The 26,532-nt window shown below is 33.9% G+C and overlaps 1 protein-coding gene across 3 annotated transcripts in view; it reads left to right on the top strand.

Annotated features, from left to right (window-relative positions):
- PCDH7 (protocadherin 7) overlaps positions 1-26,532 on the top strand; it is a 252,714-nt gene that overhangs the window by 104,930 nt on the left and 121,252 nt on the right. For 2 of the 3 annotated variants that reach the window (XM_042871429.1, XM_042871430.1), the window contains exon 2: positions 19,991-20,183. In XM_042871429.1, the coding sequence (XP_042727363.1) occupies positions 19,991-20,183 (193 nt within the window). Of the gene's footprint in view, positions 1-19,990; positions 20,208-26,532 lie in introns of all 3 variants that reach the window. The other variant, XM_042871428.1, reaches the window with a different exon arrangement.

Below are 26,532 nucleotides of genomic sequence, written 5' to 3'. Positions count from 1 at the left end.
GTGCTCCTGTTCTCATCTGCCCATTTGTGTTTTCCTGCCAGACTGTACAGAAACACAAGATGTACGGGCAGCTCTGACAGATTCTTTTGGAATAAATAAATTCATTAAAATTACTTTCAGTGAACAGCAGTATACTTATAGCATGAAAAAGAAATTATATTGAATGCAGAGGTTCCAGAATTTTTCAGTTGGGACACTTTCCAGATAGAAATACTGCATTAAAAAAGGGTGGCCAGCAGGAAGAGGGAGGTGATTGTCCCCCTCTACTCAGCTCTTGTGAGGCCCCATCTGGAGTACTGTATCCAGGCCTGCAGCCCCCAGTATATGAAGGATGTGAGTCCAGAGGAGGGCCACTAAGATCAGAGGGCTGGAGCACATTTTCTATGAAGAAAGGTTGAGGGAACTGAGGTTGTGTACCTTGGAGAAGAGAAGGCTCCGGGAAGACCCCATTTTTTGTCCTTCTGATTTTTCTAATGAAGAACAGGTGTCAGGACTTACCTTTCTCTTTGCATCTGCTTTCTTCTCTCAGTGAATTTTTTTTTTTTTTTTTTTGGTGCTGGTTAACAATAAATAAATGTATATATTATTCTGTCACAGATTAGCATAAAAATCAATATTACCATAAAATGTGCATGAAGAAGAAAATAGAGCAGTATGAAAAATATAGGAAAAAAAAACACCACAGTAAAATTGCAGAAAATAGAATTAGAATCAGAATCATAGAATCATAGTCACCAAAGTTGGAAAAGACCTCTAAGATCATCCAGAAACAAATTAGTGCGAGTCTTGGTCACCTTTTTTAAAAATGAAGAGATCATTTCTGGAACAGAGTGACTGAATATTCTTTCCATTAAATACTTTAAATTGCACCTCCTCAAGTGCTACTTATCCAGAAGGCAAGGTTTTTCTTAAGGACTAGATCTAAGTACCTCAATAAATGCTGTATTATTTGTCTTTTCCTTCCTCTGGGAGTCAGCTCAGACACGAACCTACATTCAAGTGTTTTCTGTTCTTGTGAATTTTAAAGCATACATTCTAAATAGCAGAGACTTGTGCTAGCTGAGGTTAATAGTTAACTGTGCCCCTTTAGTCCCTAGGAAGCACTCACTAGCTTACTTGCTGGAGACCTACTATGCTCAAGAGACACGTGTTACTGTGCTTGCTCACTTCAAATTTAAATGTTACTGTTTCTATCTGGCTCAAATGTTGGAGAATAGGTTTGTACAAACTCAAGGCTTATTGATGCCAAGGGTTTACTTACAATTTACAATTGCTTTAAGGGAGAGTTATCTGGAAACAGCAAATACTCTCCTAACTTGCTACTGCACATGTGTTTCAAGGATTTGAAATTCAGCTCCTCCATTGTTTTGTGGTTTTGTGTTTGTTAGGGTTTTGTTCTTTTTCTTTTTAAAGAGCACTTAAATTTATATTGAGGTGTAGATGTAACAGCATGTGTATCAAACCCTTGTGATTGTCACGCTTGAAAACATGTAGATTGGCACACAAAATAATTTTTTTTTTTAACACTTTCCTATTGTTGTTTAAACAAGCAGATATATATTTCTTATTTTTTTATTATTAATTTTGAAACTGAATATTATCAATGCTAAGAAGTCTCAATCTCATAGTTGTCTGAGAATGTACAAAGTCCTTATCACTCCAAGAAGGAGTCCAGCAGAGGGCCACGAAGATGATAAAGGGGCTGAAGCATCTCCCATATAAGAAAGGGCTGAGTAACATTTTTCTGTTCAGCCTGGGGAAAAGACGGAGAAGGATTCTGATTAATGTTTATAAATATCTCAGGGGAGGTGGGAGACGGATGGATGAGGTTCTTTCAGTGTTGTGTAGAGATAGGACAAGGAGTAATGACCTAAAACTTGAAAGTAAGAAGTTCCATACTAGCATGTGGAAAACCTTTATGGTTATGGTGACAGAGCACTGGAATGGGTTCCCCAGAGAGGTTGTGGTGTCTCCTTCTATGGAGGTATTCAAGATGCCTACCTACGTGGTCTGTTGTAGGGTACCTGCTTTAGCGGGGGGGTTGGACTCAGTGATCTCTTATGGTCCCTTTCAATCCCTGCAATTCTATGATCATAGCTTCTATGAAGTAAGGGATTTCAAGCTGCGCTGAATACTAGACTGCCTTTCTAAAACCGTGACTGTGTTCCATTATAATCCAAAGGAACTTCTTTCCTTTGACAGTGACAGAGCACTGGTAAAAGCTTCCAAGGGAGGTTATGGAGTCTCCTCTGGAGATAATCAAGGCTTGTCTGGATGCCTTCCTGTAACCCTCTATAGGAAACTTGCTTTAGCAGGTAGTTGAAGCAGGTGATCTCCAGAAGTATATTCCAACTCTTATGATTCTGTGATTCTGTGATATAAATGTAGAATCACAAATTGATTTTTTATATTGATCTTAAATAAAGGTATCACAGACTTAATAGGAAAAGGAATGTTACTGGTCATCTACAAAAGCCTACAGTAAGCTAAAGCTTGACTATTTCTCACCTGGCCTGAATAGAGTCAGTATGATACCCTTGTATGGCATGGGAATTGAATTAAAATATCACCACTGCTCTGAAGAAATTAATCTTGTGGTGTTAATTGCTTGATATTGCTAGTTACAAAAAAGAAACAGATCTCACTATTACTTATTTATAATCTGAATTACTTGTAAATTACAATGTCATACTCTTTAACTGGTTTCTCAGAAAAGATTGACAAATATTTGGTATCACTGAATATAATAACTTATTTACAGAAAAAGAACTGTCCAGTAGCACTGCCTTTATACTAAAACAGTGAAAATGTTGGACAAACTTTAACATGAAATGATAAATGATTTTGCTAATGCTGAGTAAACACTTAACATTAAATAGTTGACAGAATTTTTGAGTACACAAGTGACTTAGAAATGTATATTCCAGGACAATGATGAGCAATTAAATGATAATGTTTGCTTGAACATAATTCCTACAAATCTTTTTGCTCTGATTATCTGATTAGCATTTTTTAGCAATGTTGAGCATAAACATGACTAAGTTCTTTACTATGAGAATGGTGAGGTGCTGGAACAGGCTGCCTAGAGAGGATGTGGATGCCCCATCCCTAGAGGTGTTCAAGGCCAGATTGGATGGGGCCCTGGGCAACCTGCTCTAGTATTAAATGTGGAGGTTGGTGGCCCTGTAGGTGGGGTGGGAGATTCATGATCCTTGAGGTCCCTTCCAACCCTGGCCATTCTGTGATTCTGTGATGATTATCTGCATTGTTAATGCAAGCACCCATAATACTAAGTTTCTATTGTGGCTTTCCTTTCTTACCATTTTTTTTTTTAAGTCTGAAACTAGTTGAATCCACTGCTTTCTTTTGAAGTCTACTTCTTCTTATATACCAAAAAGTTTGATAACTGGATTTGATTGTGAAATGTCACTAGAAATCCTTTTCCTATAGCATTTTCATGAACTTTGAAATCAACAATGCTAGTTCAGCTGTTAATCAGTCTTTCCATGTCTTTGCCTTTGATATTATACTACAAACTTCTGACAATTATGTCCATCTCTCAAAAGGGAAAAGGTCACCAGCTGGATTATGGCTATTGCTACCTCTAGTAATGTCCTATCTGCTGACCCAAAGATCAACAAATAAGGCACAAAGGGAAGGTTTCAGTTAAAAGAAAGAAGATGGGAAGTACAAGAATGGTGGATGTGAGAAAAAAAAAAAAATACACAAATGATTCTTTATTTAAACGTATTTATGCCATATGGGTATGTAGAGATATATTAAATTTCCTGAAGGGCTGTATGTGTACATTTTAGATAAATCTGTGTGAAAAATTATCTTCTGTAGGATTCAGTAGGGAGAGATTTCCTATTCAATAAAAATTCTCAATGTATTAGGTCTTTTTCAGATGGCTTGTGATGGCTTGTGTAATCACTGAAGTGTAATGGTGCTAGTACCTGTTGGATGCATATGGCTTTTACATTTATTGAGAATAGAGAGAAGAAAACTTTTTTTTTCCTCTCTCTCTCTCTAAGATGAAAATTTTATTTATGGCAGAAAAAAATTGAATTAAAAATGTTTTTGGAAATTGTTTATATTTTATAAAAATGCCTTGCTCAATTCAGTTTAACATACAGTTAAATTCTGAATGAGAAAGGCAAAATATTTTATTTTGAAAATGTCAAAGAGAAATGTTTTAAAGTCTAAAAATATTTCCTTATTGTTTTACAAAAGTTGAATTCAACTTGTCTTGTATTACTTTACCCTGAAATGACATTTTAGGTATCACACCACTTGCAGGGAAAAGAATTCAAATCAGATGTAATGTATTTAGAAATATCAGTGTTATTGAAAAATACATTGTTGAAACACTTTAAAATGTTTCATGGAAATATAAATCTACTGCAAGTGTTTTCATCTGTGTAGAAGAAATTTCAGATATTTGTATACCTAAAAGAACAGCTTTGTAGAACCATGGGAACATAAAGAAGACCCCTTAAATGTTTTTCTTGGGCTTCAACAAGTTTAAACAAATGGGATAGTCTTTCAGCACACTAAATCTTGTTTTGATTTAGATATGACATATCAGATATTTAGATGGAAAAATTAATCTATAGTGCCAAAAAATGTTCTTCCTTCTTTCTTCTAGGACACAAGAAGAGATAAGAATAAATGTAGAATATATTATTCAAGTTTCTGTAATGCCTCTAGTTTTGTACTTCTCACCTGTGAGGTTTTTTTTTTACATACAGTTATACTTTGGAAACAATTGAAAGATTTTTTGCATTGGAGCATATTGCTGAGTTTCCTATGCAACACTGAACAGATTAAGTCAATGGTATGTTTGAATATTTCTAATTGTGTTGCTGGCCACATACCTACATAGAAGTTTTGTAGCAACTTTAAAGAAAAGAAATAACAAATAATAAACATGGAAGTCAGCAGTATCCTCTAGATTCGTAGGAATATTGCAGCCTTTAAGAGGAATTTTGTTTATTCAAAAAACAATTACATTACGTTTTTTGCCATCTCTGTTCCTAGAATTTTCTTCTGTAAACTTTTGATGTCTACTTACAAACTCAGGGTAATCACAATATGGAAAGGTACAAGGTTAATCATTGTCTTGACTTGACAAAACTTGCAAAACAGCCAAAACAGTGTTTGAAGGCATGAAATCTAAAACAAACAAACAAACAAACCAACCAAAACTTCAGCCAATATAGTCCTGAATGAGTTATAAATTGAGTTATATACAGACCATAGTTTTCATAGTTTATCTCTGCTTTGGTGCAATAAACTATAATAATATAATAACCAGGAATCCAAGAAACCATAAGATGAAGATAACAGGATGAAGTCAATTATAATAAACTCATTCAAATCTCCTTTAAAGCAGTGCAAGTATTGAATTCTTTTTCTGCTTTAAAATTTTTGAAGTATTCATTTTTTTTTTTGGAAGGGAGCTCAGCTCAAAATTTATTTCCCCTACATATGTCCAGGCTTACTCCTTTCCTTGTCCTGAAGTGAAAAGACAAACATCTTATTCTACCACTTATCTAGAAGAATTTGTGCAAATGTAAATGTTTGTCCTTTGAAAGGCATAGAAATAAAGCTGATACAGTGCTAAGTATTTTTCTTGTTCAGATGACCTAGCAGCAGCAATAAAATCAACCAAGTGGAAGAGCTACATTTAATTCTGGATTTTACAACAGACCTCTCATTCATTCACATCAGAAAATTAAAAATGAATAATGAAGTTAATCATGAAAGTTGCAAAATTCAAAACGGAAGTTGCACATATTCATCTATATTGTGTAGTATGAAGGGGATGGAGAACATTTAAGCTTGAGAGCAGCCTTCTTCTGGAAGTCTTTTTGAACTTGCTCAGGTGACATCACACTTCAACATAGTTTGCAGTGTAGATATGAAGACAGGTGGTGATTTAAGCCCAGATACAGTTTTTAGAAAGGCTATTTCTTCTATGTTCAGAGAGGAAGCTTGAAAAGTTGTACTTTCCCTGGTGATTCATATAAGTGATTATCTCCTAGGAGAATCCCAGTGCTGGTTAAAAATGTGATTCATCAAAACATGCAGGCCATTCTGACCCTTTGGGGAATGACCATTTCAGATTTGATGGAGAATTTTGATATTTTAATAATTCTTTTATGAATTATGTGACATTTTCATTATGTGATTCTCATTTCTTTCTAAATTATGATACTGCAAAAACTGGGTCTTTTAATGAAAAAGAAAATCTGATTTTAGCTATGTTTTGACTAAATAATTTTGTTACTCCTTTCTGTAATTATCCCACCTAATTATCCAAAAGCCCAGATTTTGTTTCGCATGACTCTGTATATTGAAAGAATAAAATTACATGAAGAAAGGTGGTTAGTCAAAATTTTAACTTGTCTATATGTGAAACCCTCTCCGGTGAATATTAATTTCAACTTGGCACCTTTTAATAACATTTTAATATTTACAACCTCTTTGGAACTGATAGCAAGTGTTAAAGTAAGTCTCTTGGATTGAAGTCACTGCATTAAACACATTCTTAGCTGGGTATTTGAGAAAAAGAACAATGAGGATGAATTTGGCTCTCTGAAAAGACAGTCCTGACTACTTTGAATCATCCTTCACTCATGGTACACTTCTCTTGGCCTATGTTTTCTTCTAGGAAATGCATCAGTCTGCTTTTTCCTTATGACCTTGAAAGCTATTGATTTAGTTAATAGCTCTAGAATAAAATAACACAAACTCCAGTTCTTGTTTTAGAACTTTGTGTCTTGAATAGCGTACTCAATGCACAATGTTGATTCCTGTAAATATGTGATTGGCAGGTTGCTGAGTGTCTACACAGAAGTTCAGGTTTTAATGAATTATAATTAGAAGCCATCCTTTATAAGACACATAACAGAATGTATCATAAATCCTTTGTTTTCTGTTATATTTGAAATATGCATTGAAAACCAGCCATATATCAAGCCAAGGCCGTATTCCTTTCTATTATTTTTGGGATGCTTAAAGAAACTAATGAAACATTAGTTCTTGTAAATACACATTCTTGATAATCAAAATTCGTGCAACTTTCTTTCAGGCGAGAAAAAAAAACATATTTGGAAGTATTTTACACAGCTTTTTTCTCTTTTGAAATAGTCTTGCAAGGGTCTGGACTAGAGGACCTCCAAGAGGCTCCTTCCAATCTCAGCTCTTCTCTGAATCATTTGACAGGGAATCCTTGTGCCATTCTGTAGTTATAATTACTGAAATGCATGCTCCATTTGTCAACAGTTCAAAATACTTTTTCATAATTAGCATGTTGTTACATATTGATGGATATCACACTCAATATTTTAGTCTTCAATGTTGTTAAATTGGTCATAACCAATTTTACATGTGTAACCACATTTTTAGTGAAGAAGTGTACTTTTTCATGCTAATTATCTCCAGAATGCTTCAACTTTCTTGATGATTATAGTTTAGTAGGGTTCTTATGAAAATAAAACTACAAAATCTTATCCATCAGCACTTTGTTTTTATTATGAGCCATAATTTTCTGTATTATTAGTATAGTATTTTATGCATAATAATTTTATTGTTATTCATATGCATAACTTCAAGGTTTTGTTAAGATTAGAATCTTAAGAAGTGACTTTCTAAAAGTTGTCTATTTTTGGGTCAAAGTTTGAAGTGAAAGGTAAAAAATGTTTTGATTTGGAATGTGAAAATGAAAATGAAATTGCACACATGGTAATCTATAATAAGGATAATAGAAGTATGTCTATTCAAGTAATTAGTAGAGTCCCCACTGTTGTTTTTCAGGCCTTTCCTCATAAACATGCTTTTATTATTAACTGGCTGCAGCATGTATCAGTTAACACATACCAGATTTATTTAACATGAGTTAAAATTTGTTTTCGAAAAACTTCATCACAAGGCTTTTGAAAAAAAAAAGTGTTGTTCTGTTACATTATACTGTTTTCTCATTCAGTGGTAATTATGTAAAAATTGGTTTCAAGCATCCACAAGTAAATATTCCAATACTTCTGAGTAGTTTATTTAAATCACCTTTACTGTATTAGATATTCCCAAATAATTAAGTGTAAGACAACAGCTTCCCATTTCAATGGCCTGTTGAAATTTTAAACTTGTGGCATGTTTATTATTATAAGTTGTTTAGCTAAAGTGTTCAAGAACAGCATTTGTTTCATATAATTTTAGAGATCTAAAGGCTATGTAAGTAATTTAAATTATCTCCTGTTCAGTGAAGAATATTTTCATTCTTATAAATATTTTCCTGGATTGGGAAACATTTCTATAGTCCATCCTTCCAATTCTTACAGAGAAGTATTGTTGGCTATGTCAGATTTTATGCCTTTTTAATTGCTCATTGTACAAAACGTGTCCTTAAGTTAACTCTTCAAAAAGCAATATGTTTTATATTTAATATATTTATGTTTAGAGAATAATCTAGAGAGCCTAGCTTAATGTATTGCAAACAGTAAACAGTAAAGTAATAATGAACAGCAACTTGAGGGCTACATGATGCATGAGACAGGAGAACACTATAAAAATTGAGCCTATTACCTTATTTTGTAAAACGTTTTGATTACATATGTTGGAGAATATGTCAGGTGATCACTATCAAAATACCTAAAAATGAAAATCTGTATTTACATATCTGAGCTTTTAAGACTTGAAGTGCTTGCTATATGTATTAATGTACATTTAGAATGTGATCCTATTCTTCTAAGAGTTATTACTGAGTTTTCCTTAAATGAAATACTTTGACTCTCCTCATTCATATAGGACTTGAATCTCTTGTGAACAGTCACTAAAAATATATATTCTCAATAGTAAAAATTAATCTTTTTTAATAATGACACCAGGTAAAGGCAATCAAAATGTGAGATTTAGGAACAAAAGATGTGATGTATGCATTAATAATTCAAATCTTTACTGATGGTTGTTTTTTCCTAATTTATCTAGAGTTCTATACAGAACTTTGTGGTCTAGTAGCAACGTATTAAAAATGTTTCATCTAATTTTAGCAGAAGAAATAGTTCTCATTATTTAGAAGTAGATGCATTGTGGAAAGCACTGGTTTTTATGTATTAGTGCTTTGTTAATATTAAAGCTTGATTTTTGAAAGAGTTTTATATGCTTTAGTGATCTAGACCTGTAATTTCAATGACATTCTGGCAGAGGTCCCCTTGCAGACTCACTTTGTGAAACAAAACATCAAGAAAATAATTTTTAAATGTCTATGCCCATATTAGCAAATAAGTAGACCACACACAAAAGTAATGCCTCCTATTTATTTTCAAGGAAACTGCAGCAGGAGAAAAGAATGCAATAACAGTGTTTGATAAAGCAAATTCTCAGCTACAAAACAATATTCTACAACAGTCACTACCATAAATTATGCATTTTTTACTGCAAAACTGCACCAGTGGACAAGACCAAGTTTCACTGCTAATTATGTGGCTTCTAGGAAAATATTGGCTGTGAAGTCCGTCTGAACAGGTAGAAATCAGAAGGTCCTAAATCTGGACTATTTGGTGTGTGTGGTAGGACAATCCAGACAAAATCATGATCTTTAAACTGGTATCAGCTGTGGCATTATCATGTTGCAAGAGAAAGATTGTCTTCTTCTCTGGCCTGACTGGAAGTTCAAGCCCTCAGTTTGGTGATATAGTGTTCAAGTTCAACCTGCTGAGGACTGCCTCTTGAACTTTTTCTCTGATGGGTAATTCACGTGTTATCACTCCATGGACATCTGTTTTCACTTCAGTTTGTAGTACCTATACCATATCTTGTCACTGCTAATGATGCAGTCGAGAAAACTGCCACCTTTAGGTGCAGTTCATATTGATCTATAGGTCTTGAGAAACTTGCATACATTGCCACCATCATTTCCAGTACAATGATGCTGATATTCAGCTCTGTACAGTTTTCTGGTCATAATCTGCCAATTCACATAGAGCTGATCAAGATACTGCATGCCTGTCTGGAATATGGCTTCTCTTCCACATCCACTGTTGCCACTGTGGAAAGAGACCACCCAGTGCCTCACTGTGCTCACATTCACTGTTTTGTCTCCATAAGCATCCAGCAAGTATTGAGGAGTTTCAATGGGTGCAATTTTTTCCACATAGAGAATTTCAATGACTCAACTTTGCTTCATCCACACTTCCATGTCAGATGCCATTTTGTCAGATAACCCCTCTGCTGCCATCTGTCACACAGCAACAAAATGTAATATTGGTGGGAAGATTCAACCTCTCCTACCATACCATGAATGTTTGCTTCTTGCATCGTGAGCAAACATAATAAAATAAGAGGGATTACTTTTGGAGCAGGCCTCCTACAATGATGGGGAAAGAATGATCTGTGTGGAAAAACAGTGGGCATTAAGGCTAACGTTCTTAAATAAACTTTTTTTTTTTTTTTTTTCTTTCTTTTTCTCTGTGGAGGTTTCTTAGGGTTGGCCCTATTCTGATCCTGTAAACTGAGTTCCAATTAATTTAAGCTATCTCAGTATACTCTTGGATCATATCTCTCATTTTAACTGTTCAAAAAGAGTCCAATTTATTTGCTTTAAGGTAGTTCTTCCAAAGATAGCCAAGTGCATTATTTGGGAATGACAAGTAGATGAATTTCCATAGCTTATGTCTAATATGAGCTAAAGTATTACAGAGAAGTTACCAAAAATACTGTATAGAGCATGAACCTATAGACCTATTGTAACTGTTTTGTAGTTCTAAATATGTGTGTGTATATATGTAGCTACATGAAATAAAATGTGTGCAGGACCTCAAGTGATAAATGTACATGGGTGAATAATGTTTAATTGGACTGTTTCTATCACACCCATTTTGACTTACTTTGTAAAACAAACAAACAAGCAAATGAACAAACAAGCAAATAAAAAAACACAATAAATAGCAAATAAAAAAAAGGAAAGAGAAGCAGCCTTTCCAAATTTGTTAGAAAAAAGAAAGATAGGGTCATGAAAGTGGAGAAAATTTAATATATTAGCCATTTAGAGGATGTAGGTAATCAGTGGTACAATATTGTACTTGAATGACACGTAGCTAAATGTACTTGCATTTTATCAGTACATTTTTGTCAAACAAAAAGAAAATTCAGAAAAGCCTAATAAACAATGTTAGAAAATCTGAAGTTGAATAATGAAATGTAATGCTCTTTGCATTGTTTCAGGAAAAAATAAAATAAAATCTAGACCACTGAAGATGTGCTTAATCTACATGAAAGATTTAGGAGAAACCCTTTTTAAGAAAATAGAAGGAAATAAGATAAAAATTTTATCATAGAACCATAGAATGGTTTGGGTTGGAATGGACCTTTACAGTCATCTAGTTCCAAGCTCCCTGTTAATGGGCAGGAACACCACCCACTAGATCAGGTTGCTCAAAGCCCCATCCAGATGGGCCTTGAATGCCATCAGGGTGGGGGAATTCACAACTTCTCTGAACAACCTGTTTCAGTGTCTTTACATTTTGATTGTTCTTGAGAAGACAGAGCATTTCTTCTTCCACCTTCTCATAGAGTAAAAAAAAAATAAAATAAAAGAGCAATTCAGGGTCATAGATGCTTAGTTCTTATGATTCACAAACAGTGTTTTGCTTATGTGATAACTTGACAATAATTATATTTTCATAAGAAGGCAAAATAGCATAATGAAATTATTTTGACCCTATGTCACAAATTCTCACTTATTTGTGAGTTTAATAGCTACCAAGGAGAACTCTTCTGAAATGCTTGGAATATTGGCTTTCTTTAAAAGCCATGTAAATATTTAATCTTTGTAAATGAACTTTTGTTTTATATTTTGATATAAAGATTATATCAGTAAAGAGTATTGGATCTTTGAGAAAGGAGTGCTTTTCATATTATTGATGTCTTCTCTGTTAATCTTCATGGAAACAGAAAGCATGCCTTTTGTTTGCTTACTTGTAAAAAATGGTGAAAGTTATGAGGACTCTACTTAGTGAACACAGACAGGATATTAGGCTGCTGAGAAATCTTTTTTTCTGATTCAGAAAGGCAAATTTGGATGAGGGGTGAGAGGTGATGTTTGAGAAAAAAAACATTGAATTTAAAAGGAAAAGTATATGTTTGAAGAAAGTAAAGACACCCATAATGGAAAATGCATCATGAACAAAATTTTAACATATTGCCTTGGGCTTAGGCAAATAGATATTAGTAGACTTGTGTTTCATTTTTATACAGAACAAACAAAATATGTTTCTGGTTCATGACCAGGAGCTCACAAGCTACTGAGACTCAGATTAATGAAAATGTTACCAATATAAAGGACAATAATAATGCAGAGTGTTCCTGTTGTTTGTAGAGTTCTTGTTTGATATCTGAGCCCATCTCCCTTCATCATATATGATATTTGCTAGAGAGCTTCTAATATCAGAATATTTCTGATTTTACTCAACTTCTGTCTGAAATTGCTCTTATTACTACCTTTTGCTAAGTTTATAAGCAAAAAGTTGGTTATTCTTGTGAGTGTGTTTCTCCTCATCTCCTCTCCTGTAGTAGTACTTGTTTCGGGTGTTTCAGTCTTGTCATTGAAAAATAATGCCTGTTTAATTTTATTTCCTGTCAAGTTTATATTAACCACAATAATAGAAAGTTAGAACAGTAGAAATAGGTGATTTGAAGGGAAGAAAGAGTTGTGTGGGTTGAATCTATTAATGTAGAATAGTAATTGTTCATTAATATTTTGTTTGTCTTTCAACAAACTTCCATCAATAAAGAATGAATAGAAAGGATAATGACTTGTTTTATCAAAATTCAAGAGCTTAGAAAAACTCTTTGAACTTACATAATGAATTGATTTAACTCTTCTGTCTTTTTTTTTTTTTTTAAGATTTACCTTATACGTACCTCAGAGTTGCTGTGTTAGTCTTGACATTGATTGACTCTGTGAAGCTAACAGGAATTATAACATTTTTTAGGTATGACTCATCACTGGTGCTCTCTGTTCTTTGGCACACACTCAAATACAAAAAAAAAAAAAAAAAAAAAAAAAAAAAAAAAAAAAAAAAAATTAAAAAAAAGAACATTCTTTACTGTGAGAGTGGAAGAACACTGGCAGAACAGAAAGCCCGGGGAGATTGTGGAGACCTCCATTCTCAGAGGTATTCATAACTGACTAGACATGACCCAGTGCAAAGTGTTGCAGGTGACTCTGCTTTAAGCAAGGACATTGGACTTGATTACTTCTAATAGTGCCTTCCAGTGTAATCTGTTCTGTGCTTCTGTGAAAAATCTGAGCTAGACAGCTCTTTGGCTAACTTAAATCAAAACCTAAGATATCACACGTGCTTCAAAGATGGAAGTCACCTAATTTGGGTGAAAAGAAAAACAAGAGCTTTAACTGCTGATCTTGCAGGGGTTTGATTAATGCCCAAGCTAATGTTGAGTGAACTAGCAGAAGTATTCAAAATAAGAAAGCTTGATTTAGCTGAGTACTCATCTTGCACTAATTTTTCATGCTTCTCAACTTATTAGTTTGATTCCTGGATTATATTTTATAGTCATTTAAAAAATTTTCAAAATTCTGCAGCTGTTGAGGTGAAGGTGTGGCAAAAGCTGGGAGGCCTGATAGAAACTTGCAAATTTTATCTAAGTGCTTGGCAATGAAGACAGAAAATTGCCTACACTTGTTATACTTGTTGCACCTTGTTACAGTTTGGTGTGTCTACTTTGTATCCAGACTCAATTGCCAGGCGGCTGGCTGAGGAAGGGTTGATGGTGGAAACACTTGCTCTCAGTTAACCATAAAAGGAACACTTCTATCCCGTCATTATAATCGAAATGAACCATCTAAGCCTCATTTGACTGCGTGGATATATTGCTTTTCATTTAGTCTACCCATGGCCTGTCCCTGATGCCTATTTGTGAAATTAGGATTCTTCATGAATTTGAAGGAAAAAAAAAAGTTAATATGGCATAATTGCAGTGATCTTTGTACCAAATCATAGAATCATAGCATGCTCTGAGTTGAAAAGGACCACAGTGATCATCTAGTTCCAACCCCCTGCTGTGTGCAGGGCCACCACCCACCAGACCAGGCTGCCCAGAGCCACATCCAGCCTGGCCTTGAATGCCTCCAGGGATGAGGCATCTACAGCCTCCTTGGGCAACCTTTTCCATTGTGTCACCACCCTCTGTGTGAAAAAAAACTTCCTCCTAATATCTAACCTAAACCTCCCCTGTCTCAGTTTAAAACCATTCCCCCTTGTCCTGTCACTTGTTAACAGCCATTCCCCTCCCTTCCAGTACTCTAATGCCTCAGTGAGGTCTCCCTGGTGCCTTCTCTTCTCCAAGCTAAACAACCCCAGTTCCCTCATCCTTTCTTCATAGAAAAGGTGCTCCAGCCCTCTGGTCATCTTAGGGCCCTTCTCTGAACTTGTTCCAAGAGCTCTGCATCTTTCTTCTACTGGGGGCTCCAGGCCTGGATGCAGTACTGCAGATTGGGCCTCACAAGAACTGTGTAGAGGGGGACAATCACTTCCCTCTCCATGCTGGCCACTCCTTTTTTAATGCATCCCAGAACACAATTGGCCTTTTGGGCTACAAGCACACACTGATGGCTCATGTCCAGCTTCTTGTTCACCAGGACCCCCAAGTCCTTTTCTGCAGGGCTGCTCTCAAGGAGATCTTCCCCCAGTTTGTATAAGTACCTGGGATTGCCCGACTCAAGTGCTGCATCCTGCATTTGGCCTTACTGAACCTCACTTGGCCTTATTCCTTACTGCTGGCAAGGGGAGAAGAAAATATCTGGTTCATGAAGTACAGCTGAATCAAAGAAGTAATGGTGATTCACCTTCAGGGTGTAATGCAAGGGTGTGATCCTCTGTGATCTGATCATCTGCATGACAAGATGTAATTAGAAATAATTCTAAACTTTCAGAGGGATAAAATTAGCAGATCTCTTCTCTTTCTACTATACAGTATGTGCTGTGAATCCAGCACTAAGGACTATCCTTAGTAAAGATTGCTGTGGAACTAGTAAAGGCTAAGGATTGCTGTTTTCCTGGGAAAGGCAGGCTTATTTGGGTAAAGGCAATTTTACCACATTGATTCACAGTGCTGGCAGATGGAGCTATGTTAATATTGTGCACTGAAAATAGACAAAGCTAAACATAACCCACATAACCCTCTCCTCTCTTCTTGTGGGCATGTGCCTTATTTTGTCAGCACTTGGAAATTTCCTGTGGCTGCTTTTCTGTGGAATGTTACTGACATAATGTTATCAATGGAAACACAAAATTAAGAATGTAGTTTGTTACTCCTGGTTAAAGTGTGGGTTTCTATTTTTGCAATTATGATGAACATCTGTTTGAAATATTAGTCCTGATATCCAACTTCCATTTCTTTAGTTCATCTCATTAGTACACAGTTTTCTCAAAAGTTTTATGGACTGAGATCTAAATGATATAGAGGTTAGAACTGTAATATTTGTACTGACAGTAGAGGTAAAATACAATTGATATGCATATCATTCATCAAGTAGTAAAGAGAACATAAATGCTTAGCTTTCTGAAAATTTCTTTTAATTCCAATTTTAAGTTGAATCTCTGTTTCTTGTAATAACTGTGGATGATGCAGAATGTTTGTGGCTCAGCATGCCTTGGCTACATGATGACCCCAGACAAGTGATTGTATTTGGAAAAGGAGGTTTTTACCTCCTCCATTCAGATGTGTGGTATATGTGAATGATAGTCTTTGCATCCCACCTTTGAATTCTTGAAAGTCCCCAGGGTCTCTGAGTGTCACTCTCTAGTTATCTACAGATAGAGCTGAAGGTGCATTTTCCTAGGAGTAACCTGAATAAAGGGCAGGATCTTCCTATTTTAAGAATGGGTTCCATTGAGTTTAGCTCTGTGTTACGGTGCATTGCTTTTACTACTTCACTGGTAATCTGTACAAAAAAGCCCTTAGCATCTTTTAAACAGTGACTGCTAAACTGTTTCCTCTAGTTTACTGAGAGTGTGATAGTTATCAGATTACCATATGGCTATATATAGATAGATCTGTAGGGCCTTCCAAATAGATCCTTTAATGTTTTCTCAGAGAGGCTTGTTAACAGACAAACAAAGCAATCTGTGGGAAATTATGAAATCTGCCTCCTTAATTTGCAAGTTTTCTAATATCTGCACAGTATCTCTAGCAATTAATTTCTTGTCTGAGTTATAGTATGATATTCAGAAGTAACCTATGGGATAAGGAATAAGTATATCCAAATTGTGAGAAGTTCACAAAGTTTGTATCATTGGTTTAGAACTTAGTAGTAATTGATGTGTAGCTACAGTATTCAGAGTTTCATTACATGAAGTTTTGGTCAATCAGAGAGTTTGTAGCCCATGGACTGAACAAAATAACAGCCATTAGGGTTATTTATCAAGTGATACTATCATATCTTGAACAAGTGGAAATTTAGAATTCATTTTAATATATATATTAGCTATCATGAATTTTCAGTAATAGAAATCTTCTTAAAATGGAACTTCAATAAAATGCTTAGAAATAGATGATCTTTAACGTGTTTCTATCATGCTAAATTTGTTTCAAATTTTTCTGTAATGTGTTTGTACTTACTAGTACGTATTACGTATGCTTACTACTATGTTATAGTAGACAATATGAGAGAGAACATACAAATTACTTTTGCTTGTATGAATGATTCCACAATATATTTTACCATTCCTTTTCAAAGATAAGAGGTGTGTTTTATACTAGAACTTGTTTAAAATAAAAATGCAATTTTCTGTCAAGAACAAGCATATGGATATTGCTTACATACTCAGCTGTTTTAAGTGAAAGCAGATTTCTTCCACGAAGCATATGTATTTATTAGATATAAATACTATTATATTAATACAAATATAGTATGTATACCCATACATATATATCACCCATAGAGCCTGAATCCCTGACTTAACAGAAGGTATAAGAGCCAGTGTGCTCAATTGAGAGACTGCTAAGGGGAAGACTGTAGATTTGTGACTTCTTGTAACACAGGGCAGATAACTCTTCATTTGCTTTTGGGGGTAAATGGGGTGAAAAATTTGCCTGATGAGGCATGAGAGAGAGAAGCCCTCTTGTGAGGAGTCCCATTTGCTGATCTGACCTGATATGTAGGCATGTGTGCAGTTTGCCAGGTGCTCAGATGCAGGATGTTTTGAAGAACCTCCTGAGGCTTATTCATCCCTCACACTATTATCCTTCTCATTCATCTGAGCATCAGTGGCAGTTTCTGAGGACACGTTGACTGTATCAAGGCTAGCCAGAAGAGGAAGAGCATGTGGGATTAAATGGTGTCTCTTGAATCCTAACATAGATTATGTGGGTCAACAACTGGTCTTGTTGCAAAGAATTTTTACTTTTAGATCCTTAAAGTAGGAATGGCTGTGGAAGGAAAGTAAAACTCACAGTCAAGTAAGGAAGTGATGGGCAGAGATGGACAGCAACGAGTGCAGGGCTGTTCCAAGAGACACTTCTATAATAATAAAACAAGATGAAAGCAGGGCTGCCTCAAGCATGCCATATGTGCATAATTTGATGTGGACTGGGAAACAAGCAGGAAGGACTTTAGCTCTGCATGCAGTCACAGAACTGTAGTTCTGTGACTAATTGTCAGAATTAGTGGGCTGATAACAAAATAGTCATATTGGAAAAAAAACAACAGAGCCTCTTGATACATATGAAATACTGTGTTTGTCCAGCACCTTTTCATGTACTTAGAAGTCCACTTTTGCAAAGTACAAGAAAAGAAATGACGGCTTCCATAATTAAAAGAACAACAAAAATGACAAAAGAAAGTCAGTTGCTCACCTCTAAAACCATGATGACACAGTATATTCATTTAGTTATTTCTCTGAGGTAATTTAGTGTGTGTAAATGGTCAATTATACAATACACAATCCATTAAAATATGAAAGCGCAATGCAAATGACAGTTATTTTGTGGTACAGACTATTGCAAAATGGCTTCATGATTTAAAACCATTGTTAAAGGTTTTAGGTGAGCAAATGGCACCCTTCTGAATAATTGTGGAAGAGAAAGATCTTACTAAGAAACTATGGGGAAAAATATTCAAATTATGTGTTGTACATCTAGAATCTTAACATAGCAGTTGCAGTTGTCCTCTATGGTTTATACTATTTCCTCTTAGTTCAGTGAAAGGAGCAACAAGACGAAACTATTTTTAATGCGCTCTTTTAATGTGCGTTATTTGTTCTCTCCATTCTTCTGTTTTACTGTGCTTCTCTATTGTCCTTGCATTTGATATAGCATGAAGCATTAAATAAAACTGCTGTGAAAGCACTTTCAATTTGAAGAATAGGGATCTTTAAAAGGTCAGAGACTTACCAGTAGAATAGTAGCACTCACATGTATAAGCTTCTGGTCTACTTGTGTCAGGAAGGCTTAGTTTTTGTTGTCTTTTTTTTTTTTTTTTTTTTTTTTTTTCTAAATATTTATATTTAACATTAAAAATTATATAATATTAAAAAAAAAAAAAAAAAAAGTAACAAATATTAATTCCAAGTGAAACTCCAGCCCTCTACTTGTAAATCTAACATGATCTTCTGTTGTATAGGACTAGCATAAGTGTCTGTAATTAGTGTTTCCTCTCTTCTGGCCTGCATACATGTTTCTACCCTGTAGTAACCAGAGGTGCCAGTAAGGATGATTAATGACCAGGTCATTGTAACAGAGATCTGGAAACACATCTGAATATGATAGGAGGTTCTCTCAGACCTCACTTCCTATACATAGGAAACTCTACATAGTGTTCTGTAAAACAGATCTGTCAGTGTTTATTTTAGAACATGCATTCTATAATATATATATACCAGCATGCACACATTTTTAATATATATATATACATATAAATATATATATACGTATTTGGACATACAGATCTATACAATAAAATTAGGTCCTATATTAGAATATCAGATGCTTTTCTGTGATTTTCTAGTCTTTCTAGTCGGTAAATTATTTTAAATGTATCATAAAATTATTTCAAATGCTTTCAAATTTTTACTGCTGTAGTGCAAGTGCAGTTTAAATTGTAGGAGAATCCATAGATTTCTTAATGAAAATCCTACCTGCCTTCACTGTCCTCAGAAAAGTGAATGATCTACTCTCCCACTTTCTAGAATATTCACCGATTTTTGAGTTCAGCATTTTGACTTCTTGAGCAACATTTGTATCTGTCATGTTAAATGAATACAAATCTATAATGATCTACATTTGCACAGTTCCAGTGTAAACAGGCTGTGTCAGCTGTGTTTGCAATACTTTAAAGTCTTCATTATAAAGTCATCTGGCAATCTGGCAACACCATCTATCTCCAGGCATGCTTTATGGAAGCTATGAAACCAAACTCCTCCTGACCCCCCTCGCCCCCCTTTTTTTTTTGTTTTTGTTTTTACTTTCTGATTTCAACTAGCATCTCAAACTCAAGGAAGTGAATTTGGAAAATGCTTATGAGTGTGCTGCTATGTTGCTAAAAACAATATTGTTTATATGCATGTGAGCATTTATACACATCCCCAAACTCTCTTATACATATGCATTCACACAATGTCGAGTACCTTTATGCAGTCTGATTGATCTCCATTCCAATTGTTACTACTGAGTAAAAGAAAAGCTGAATATAATTTATAAACAATTATAAAGTATTTTGCCTAGCTCATGCAAATGCTTGAAAGGAGGCTGTTCAAAACTGCATGACGGTTCTGGACTGTCTATAACACTGAAAGTCCCCAGACGTTGTGTCCAGTGGCATTTTAAGGACTGTACTTACTGTTTGATTTAATTTAGACAAAATTGTTTAATAAGTAAATGTTTAAATATTAGTTTGCTTAAGTCATGTTTTGAGAATCAGTTGTTCATAGACTGAACGTTTCAGTGACATTCAGAATCTTTTCTCTTGCAGCCATTTCGTAGAGTGACGTTTTCTGTTGTGAGTCAGCCTCAGGACCCACATCAAGGGTCTTTGCAGAGTTGCTATGACAGCGGTCTGGAGGAGTCAGAAACACCAAGCAGTAAGAGTTCATCAGGGCCAAGACTGGGTGCCCTTCCACTCCCAGAGGACAACTACGAAAGGACTACGCCGGATGGCAGTGTTGGTGAGGCAGAGCATATGGAAAATGGTAGGGGCAAACACAACATTCACACACATAATCGCACTAGCAAGTGATTCTAAGTAGACTTTTGAAAGGTCAGTCCAATAAATAAATAAATATATTAAATAGTTAAAATTGTAATTATTTTAAAGATTGTTAAAATACAGATATACAAAATAATGGGACATAAGACTACTAATAAACCCAGAATCTTCTTCTCTTTATACGATTTAAAAACTATTCTGCAGAAGCAGTTAAAACATTTAAAAAGTACCCATAGAGATCTGGGGAAATGGTAATTGAATTAAATTCCTTATTTTCCATTTTAAATAAAAGAACTATATATCCTCTTCTCCTATTCTTTTTTTGTTTGTTTGTTTGTTTTTACTGTTGTTCAAAAACTACTTAGGAAACTTCCCAGAATGTAGAGCATCAGTAAAAATACAGTAGAATTTTAAAACTCCACTCAAGAGAATTGTCTTTCCCCCAAAATATTGTATAGCTTGTTTCCAAAACAACACTGAGTGAATGTCAAGTCCATTCTTAGTATTTAGTTAAGAAAGATATTCCTTCCCTTTTCTTCACACTTTATTTTATACAATACTTTTAGAACATCTAATTTAAATTCAGCATCTATTTTTGTAGAAGGGGAAAATGTTGAAACCTTATATACAGTCTATTAAATTTTCATCAATTACAAAATAAGTGTAATTTAATTCACAACTTCTGTTTTTCTTTTTATCTAAAAAAATCTAGACTTGAAAAAAATCTTTTGAATTTGAAATATATAAACACTAATTCATTTACTGCATTTAACTTATTGGCTGTAATCTAAAATTTGGTGAAGTCAGGCACTGACTTCATTGTGTTTCAATTTGCCCATAAACAATAACATAAATTATTGTATGTCAAAATATACAGATTTTTTACTAGCCAATGAAATAATGGGTTTGCTAATCCAGTTGGAATTGTTGGATATATGGAATAGGGGTGGTGTATTCACTGGTATAAATTGGATGAATGAATTTGGCTAAACAAATTTCAGTTTTTAAGAAGCTAGAGCACTGGTTAATTGTTATTTGCTTTTTCTCTTTACTGAGATAGACATATTGACCCAATGAAAGTATTTTGCTCTATGTGGTAAGGTATTACCAAGTCTAGTAAAAATGACTGAATAATGTCTACAACATTATTATATTTTATTATAATACGAATTCCCCCAATAAATGAGTAAGTAATAAAAAAGTAAGATGGTATTATCCAGTGAAACATAAGATATGTTAGGTTATATATAAGTGTGTGTGTACACATTCTGTTTGGTTGTTTGTATGAATATATATCTTTATGTTTCCTTTTTATAGTTGAGTGATGGGGAAGAAAGTCATTATTACTAGAAAAATATCAGAATAAAGACTAATAGATGTTACATCTAATTTAGGATTATTATCTTATTGTTTGGTTCATAGTTAGTTTTTGCAGTTAATAACTAAATAACTTTCTCATTCCCGTGGACATAAAACAGTGTAGTTCATTGGTGGACATTAAATTCAGAGTTCAGAAAGCATGGAGTGCGTTTGAACCAAAAAACTGGATAGCCATAATTGAACATAATTTTTAATGTACTCTGTAGTCAATGAAAATAACCACATTTACTGAATTGTAGTTGAAAATGGAATTGCTTGAGTGATGTGAAAAACTAAAACAAACCAGTTTATTTAATTTTTTTTAGTTGATGTTGAAACTGACATTGCATTCTAATAGTTGAAGTATTTAAAATAATACTTTAATTTTTTGAAAGATTATCATTATTTAGCTAAGATGAATTTGATTCAGTTTTAAAAATAATATGGTATAGATAAAAAACATGTAAACATGTATAATATTAAATGAATAAGCAGTTGAAAACAAAAGTATCATGACGAAAATTGTATGGCAGGACTTGCATATAATAGTCAAGGATTCCTTCTACTTGAATTGAGACCTTTGAAAGGTTGTTGACAGTTTGCTGAAGGTTATGCTCTATGGACTTCTAGATTTCTCTGTCACATTTTAAAAACTAGATTTCCACAGTGGCTTGTAATCTGCCTCTAGAAATTTGTTACCAATAATCCATAAATAATGATGGAACAGGATAAAATTAATGTACTTTTGTTACTTCATATATGTAGTATCTGACATTGGAGTGAGAGTTTTCTGTGACTGGATTTTTAAGTCCACTTGTATTTTAACTATTTGAAGCAAAATTATATTGGTCAAATTCTGATAATATAATCTTCAACATTAATGGATAATTCTGACAGAAATAGAATTGGAATTGAAATCTATCTAGTGCTTATTCATCACATTTAATTGAAATCTAGGTAAGATACAGTGTTTAGCTTGATTAAGTTTTAATCAGAATTTATACTGGATTTTCCTTCAGATTATCCATGGAAAAGGCACTTTGAAAGCTATCTTAGTTTTTAATTGTTATTACTTCAGATATTTATAATTTAATTTCAGTTGGGATGAAAAACAATATAATTAGAACTATTGTTTTGTGTTTCATTTTAAAATTTGAAAAGATAATTTTCAGCACAGTATAACCCTCCTGATATGTTTGATACATTTTTGTACAAGATAAGTTAACAAAAAACCCCATAGTTTTTACAGTTAAGACAAATGTAAGAAGGTTGAGTTCACTACAAAAGTAAATATGAAATTCAATTTTCTGTTTGCTGTTAAGAGGCTTCTTTTTACTTGCTCAGGCAGGATAAAATGCTGTAATGAAACAGCCAGCAGAGGGGTTTTTTAGGAATACTCTGTATATTGCCTACCAGCCAACATGACTGTCAGATGTATATTGAAGTTTTGTTCTGATGATTAGCTACGGTGTCAGATGCAGGAGGAAAACAAAAAAAACAAAACAAAACAAAACCAAAAAAAAAAAAACCAAAAAAAAAAAAAAACCAAAAAAAAAAAAAAACAGAAGAAAAAAAATGTTAGCAGATTGACTGTGAAAATTCAGAATGCAAAGATCTCGTTAATTAGTAAAATCTGCAGAACTATAAGTAACTTCTGAGTTAATTTATCCCCTGCCCTTGGAGCTTTCCTTACAAGGAATTCTGCTCATATGTGTAGCCTTTTTCTCTTATTATGCTTTTAAGATGGCACTATCTTAATGTGAATTTAACAATAATTTTCTCAAGGACATTCTTATTACATTCATATTTGTGTTTCAAGAGAAAATACATTACCATGGTAAATGAATTTGTCTTTTACTCATAGTGTTCTTTTTATAACAGTGCCTAATGTCCCATATCTCGAAGGAAGAAAAAAACTCCAACACACTAACAAAAAACCCATGGGAGATCTATAGCAGACACTTATCCATGATTCTAACAGTTAATAGTTAGCATGTGCTTTAAAATGTGACTTTCTGAAAGATAACAATAAAAAAGAATTTAAATTATTACAAGCCATAACCCCTCTTCATGGCCTGAGTAATATTTTTCAACAGGGAGTTCCTCTGATCGCTATCAAAATTGTTTTTATTTTGCTTTTTATACTTCTTTCTCATATTGAGCAGTTTTAGGAACTGTTCGTTTTTATCATTATAAGAAAGTAGATGGAAAGTAGGTTTCATTTTACTCTTAAAATACTGTGAATGTTTATGTTTTCATATCATATAACTTTTATCTGAAATATATATTCCTAGACTTTTCAGTTTTTGACTGTCACATGCATGTAAATTTTTTCTTTCCATTAGCTTCTGGTTTTTGTTCTAATGTAGGGGTATCTGGAGATGAATATATACCATTTGTGGAATGAATAATACAGGCTTTTATTATTAGTTTCTGTTATAAATCACACATTATGTCTAAGCAAACATTTTCATTCTTCTGTTTCATGTCCATCTATATAGTTTTGCCAAATCTTTCTCATTTTCTTGCAGCCTTCTTAGAAATATTTGATTATACTTCACTTTTTCAGATTTCTGTATTCTTATTATTTATTTACACGTATAGTGGACTAATCAGTTTCATCCTCTGTTCCATTTAGCTGGAGTATCTATAGTGTTGAAACTGTAGCAGATTTGACTCATGTGCTCTTCCCTGGAGATTTATTTCCATGCAATCGTAATTAGACTGTTATCTAAGCCTGATATCTCCATCCATGCTACCTCAGGTATTTCTTCACAAACATACCTTCAGTCTGCAGTATAACATTTTTTGCAAGTCTGTATTTCAGTATCAGATATGTAAAGATGCTAGAACAGCAGTCATCTCTGTGAAAGAAAGAAAATAAAGGAATGGTTTACAGCTGATACTTTAAAAGGGAAAATGGAGTCAAGAAAGATTAAGGGATATGTCTGAAATCACACAGGAAATAAGGTGCTGAGTTTGAAGAAGAGCTCAGAATTTCAGTGATTCAGTTACTTGACTCCCACTAAGTCAGTGGATAAACTACGCTTCAGCTGACACATGAAGAACTAAAAGGCAAGAAAGAGAAGTGCATTATCTAGGTCTTACAGTTTGATAATATTCTATCTTCACAGTGATGATTTGAGATTTAGACTATAAGCACTAAAGTTCCAGTGTGTAGATAAGTAGTTCATGGTACGTGAGATAATGACTTGAAAATGTTGAAGAAGTTTTCATGATTAATAAATGTACTTTATTTGTAACAGCCATGTCTCACTTTTACTTGAAAGGTAGCATATTTATTCTCTGGATGAAATTGGTAACAGTGTGAAAGAAATAACCTACTAGTTTACAGAATCCATTTCACTTTAGGGTTTTACGGTGATAATAAAAATACAGGTTAATATTCTTGAAGAATTAAATGTCCTTGTTGACATTAATTGACTAGTCTGACAAAATTTTTTTGGAGTCCTGCTCCCTTTTCCAGTGTTCTGTTCCCTTGAAAAGTTGAACATGAATAATTGTTCTTTAAAACTGTTTTAAAACATTAATGTGAGTAGCACTTTTGAGGGGTTGAGTCAGTAAGGGTTTTCAATGCAGTAATTACATGCTAATCATTATTTTTATTTTTTTCTTTATTATTTCTTACAATTGCTGTTTCTTATATGTTAATCTGCATGTATGAACCCAAAATATCAGTGAGTATTTCATAAATTATATAATCTACATAAATAATAATCATTATCCTTGTTACTATCTCTTGAACCACTTTGTTTTGAGAATGAAGTATTTTGATAAGTTCTGCAACAGGCTGTTTTATAAGAGGAAAAGAAAGCAAACCAGTTTCTCAAGCAGAAGACACACTGTGTAAAGATGTTATACTAGTGTAGTCTTACGTGAGAAAATGAATGTGCTTGGGAAGAACTTGACTGTTTTAGTCCTTGTTTTTTGTTTTTGTTTTTCTCCTCTTCCATCTTTTTCATTATTTCCCTGTTTTCTTCCAGAAAGCGGAAGAATTAGAATAAATGCTAAAGCTAATTTTTGATTTTGATTGAATTAAAAATTAGCTATTTAGACATAAGGAAAAGGTTGTTTCTCTCAGAGAGTGGTCAGTCACTGGAATGGCCTGCCCAGGGAGGTGGTGGAGTCACCATCCCTGTCAGTGTTTAAGGGACGTCTGGATGAGGAGCTATGAGTTCTGGTTTAGTGGCTTATGATAGCAATGGTAATGGGAGGATGGTGGGACTAGATGGTCTTGCAGGTCGTTTCCAACCTTGTGATTCTATGATTCTATGATTCCTTTAGATGATCTTACTTCATATGCCAATAACTTCCCCATCGATAAAGTGTATGCTTTATTAACTAATATGCATAGTAATACTTCAAAATTCAAAATTGTCTGATATTCTGTAAGAGTTCCTGTGCATTCTGAAAAGTTATATAAATATACTTGCATAGAAAACGAGGGAAATGTTTTAAATATTTTACAAATTGCAAGTGATTATATATGTTTTACATATATTTTAACTTTATTGGGTTAACAGAATAATGTAGAAGGTTAAACTATTCTTTTAAGTCCTGAATTACATGATATTCTTCTATATTTTATTTTATATAATATTCTATGTTTACATTCTACTTCACATGCATAATGCTAATCAAAGGACCAAATATAGGCCTACTGTGAGCAGAAATAACAATCTGAATTAGCCAGAACAGTATATTATGTCCTCTGTCCTTACATTATTATCTTCTGTGGCCATGTGTCCATCCACAGAAATACGAACAAAATCAAAGAAGTAATGCATATCTTTGTGTTGGAAACCTCTCCCTATATGTTTATGGGAAAGCTAACAAAGAATTCTGCTTTTTCTTCTCTTTTCTTTCTTCTCTTCTCTTTTCTTTCTTTCTTTCTTTCTTTCTTTCTTTCTTTCTTTCTTTCTTTCTTT

The sequence above is a fragment of the Lagopus leucura genome, unplaced genomic scaffold (assembly GCF_019238085.1).
Source record: "Lagopus leucura isolate 7727_CA_CO unplaced genomic scaffold, USGS_WTPT01 Super-Scaffold_100004, whole genome shotgun sequence".
Classification (NCBI taxonomy): Eukaryota; Metazoa; Chordata; class Aves; order Galliformes; family Phasianidae; genus Lagopus; species Lagopus leucura.
Note: the sequence above shows the minus strand (reverse complement) of the source record. Positions and strands in the feature narration are given on the sequence as shown.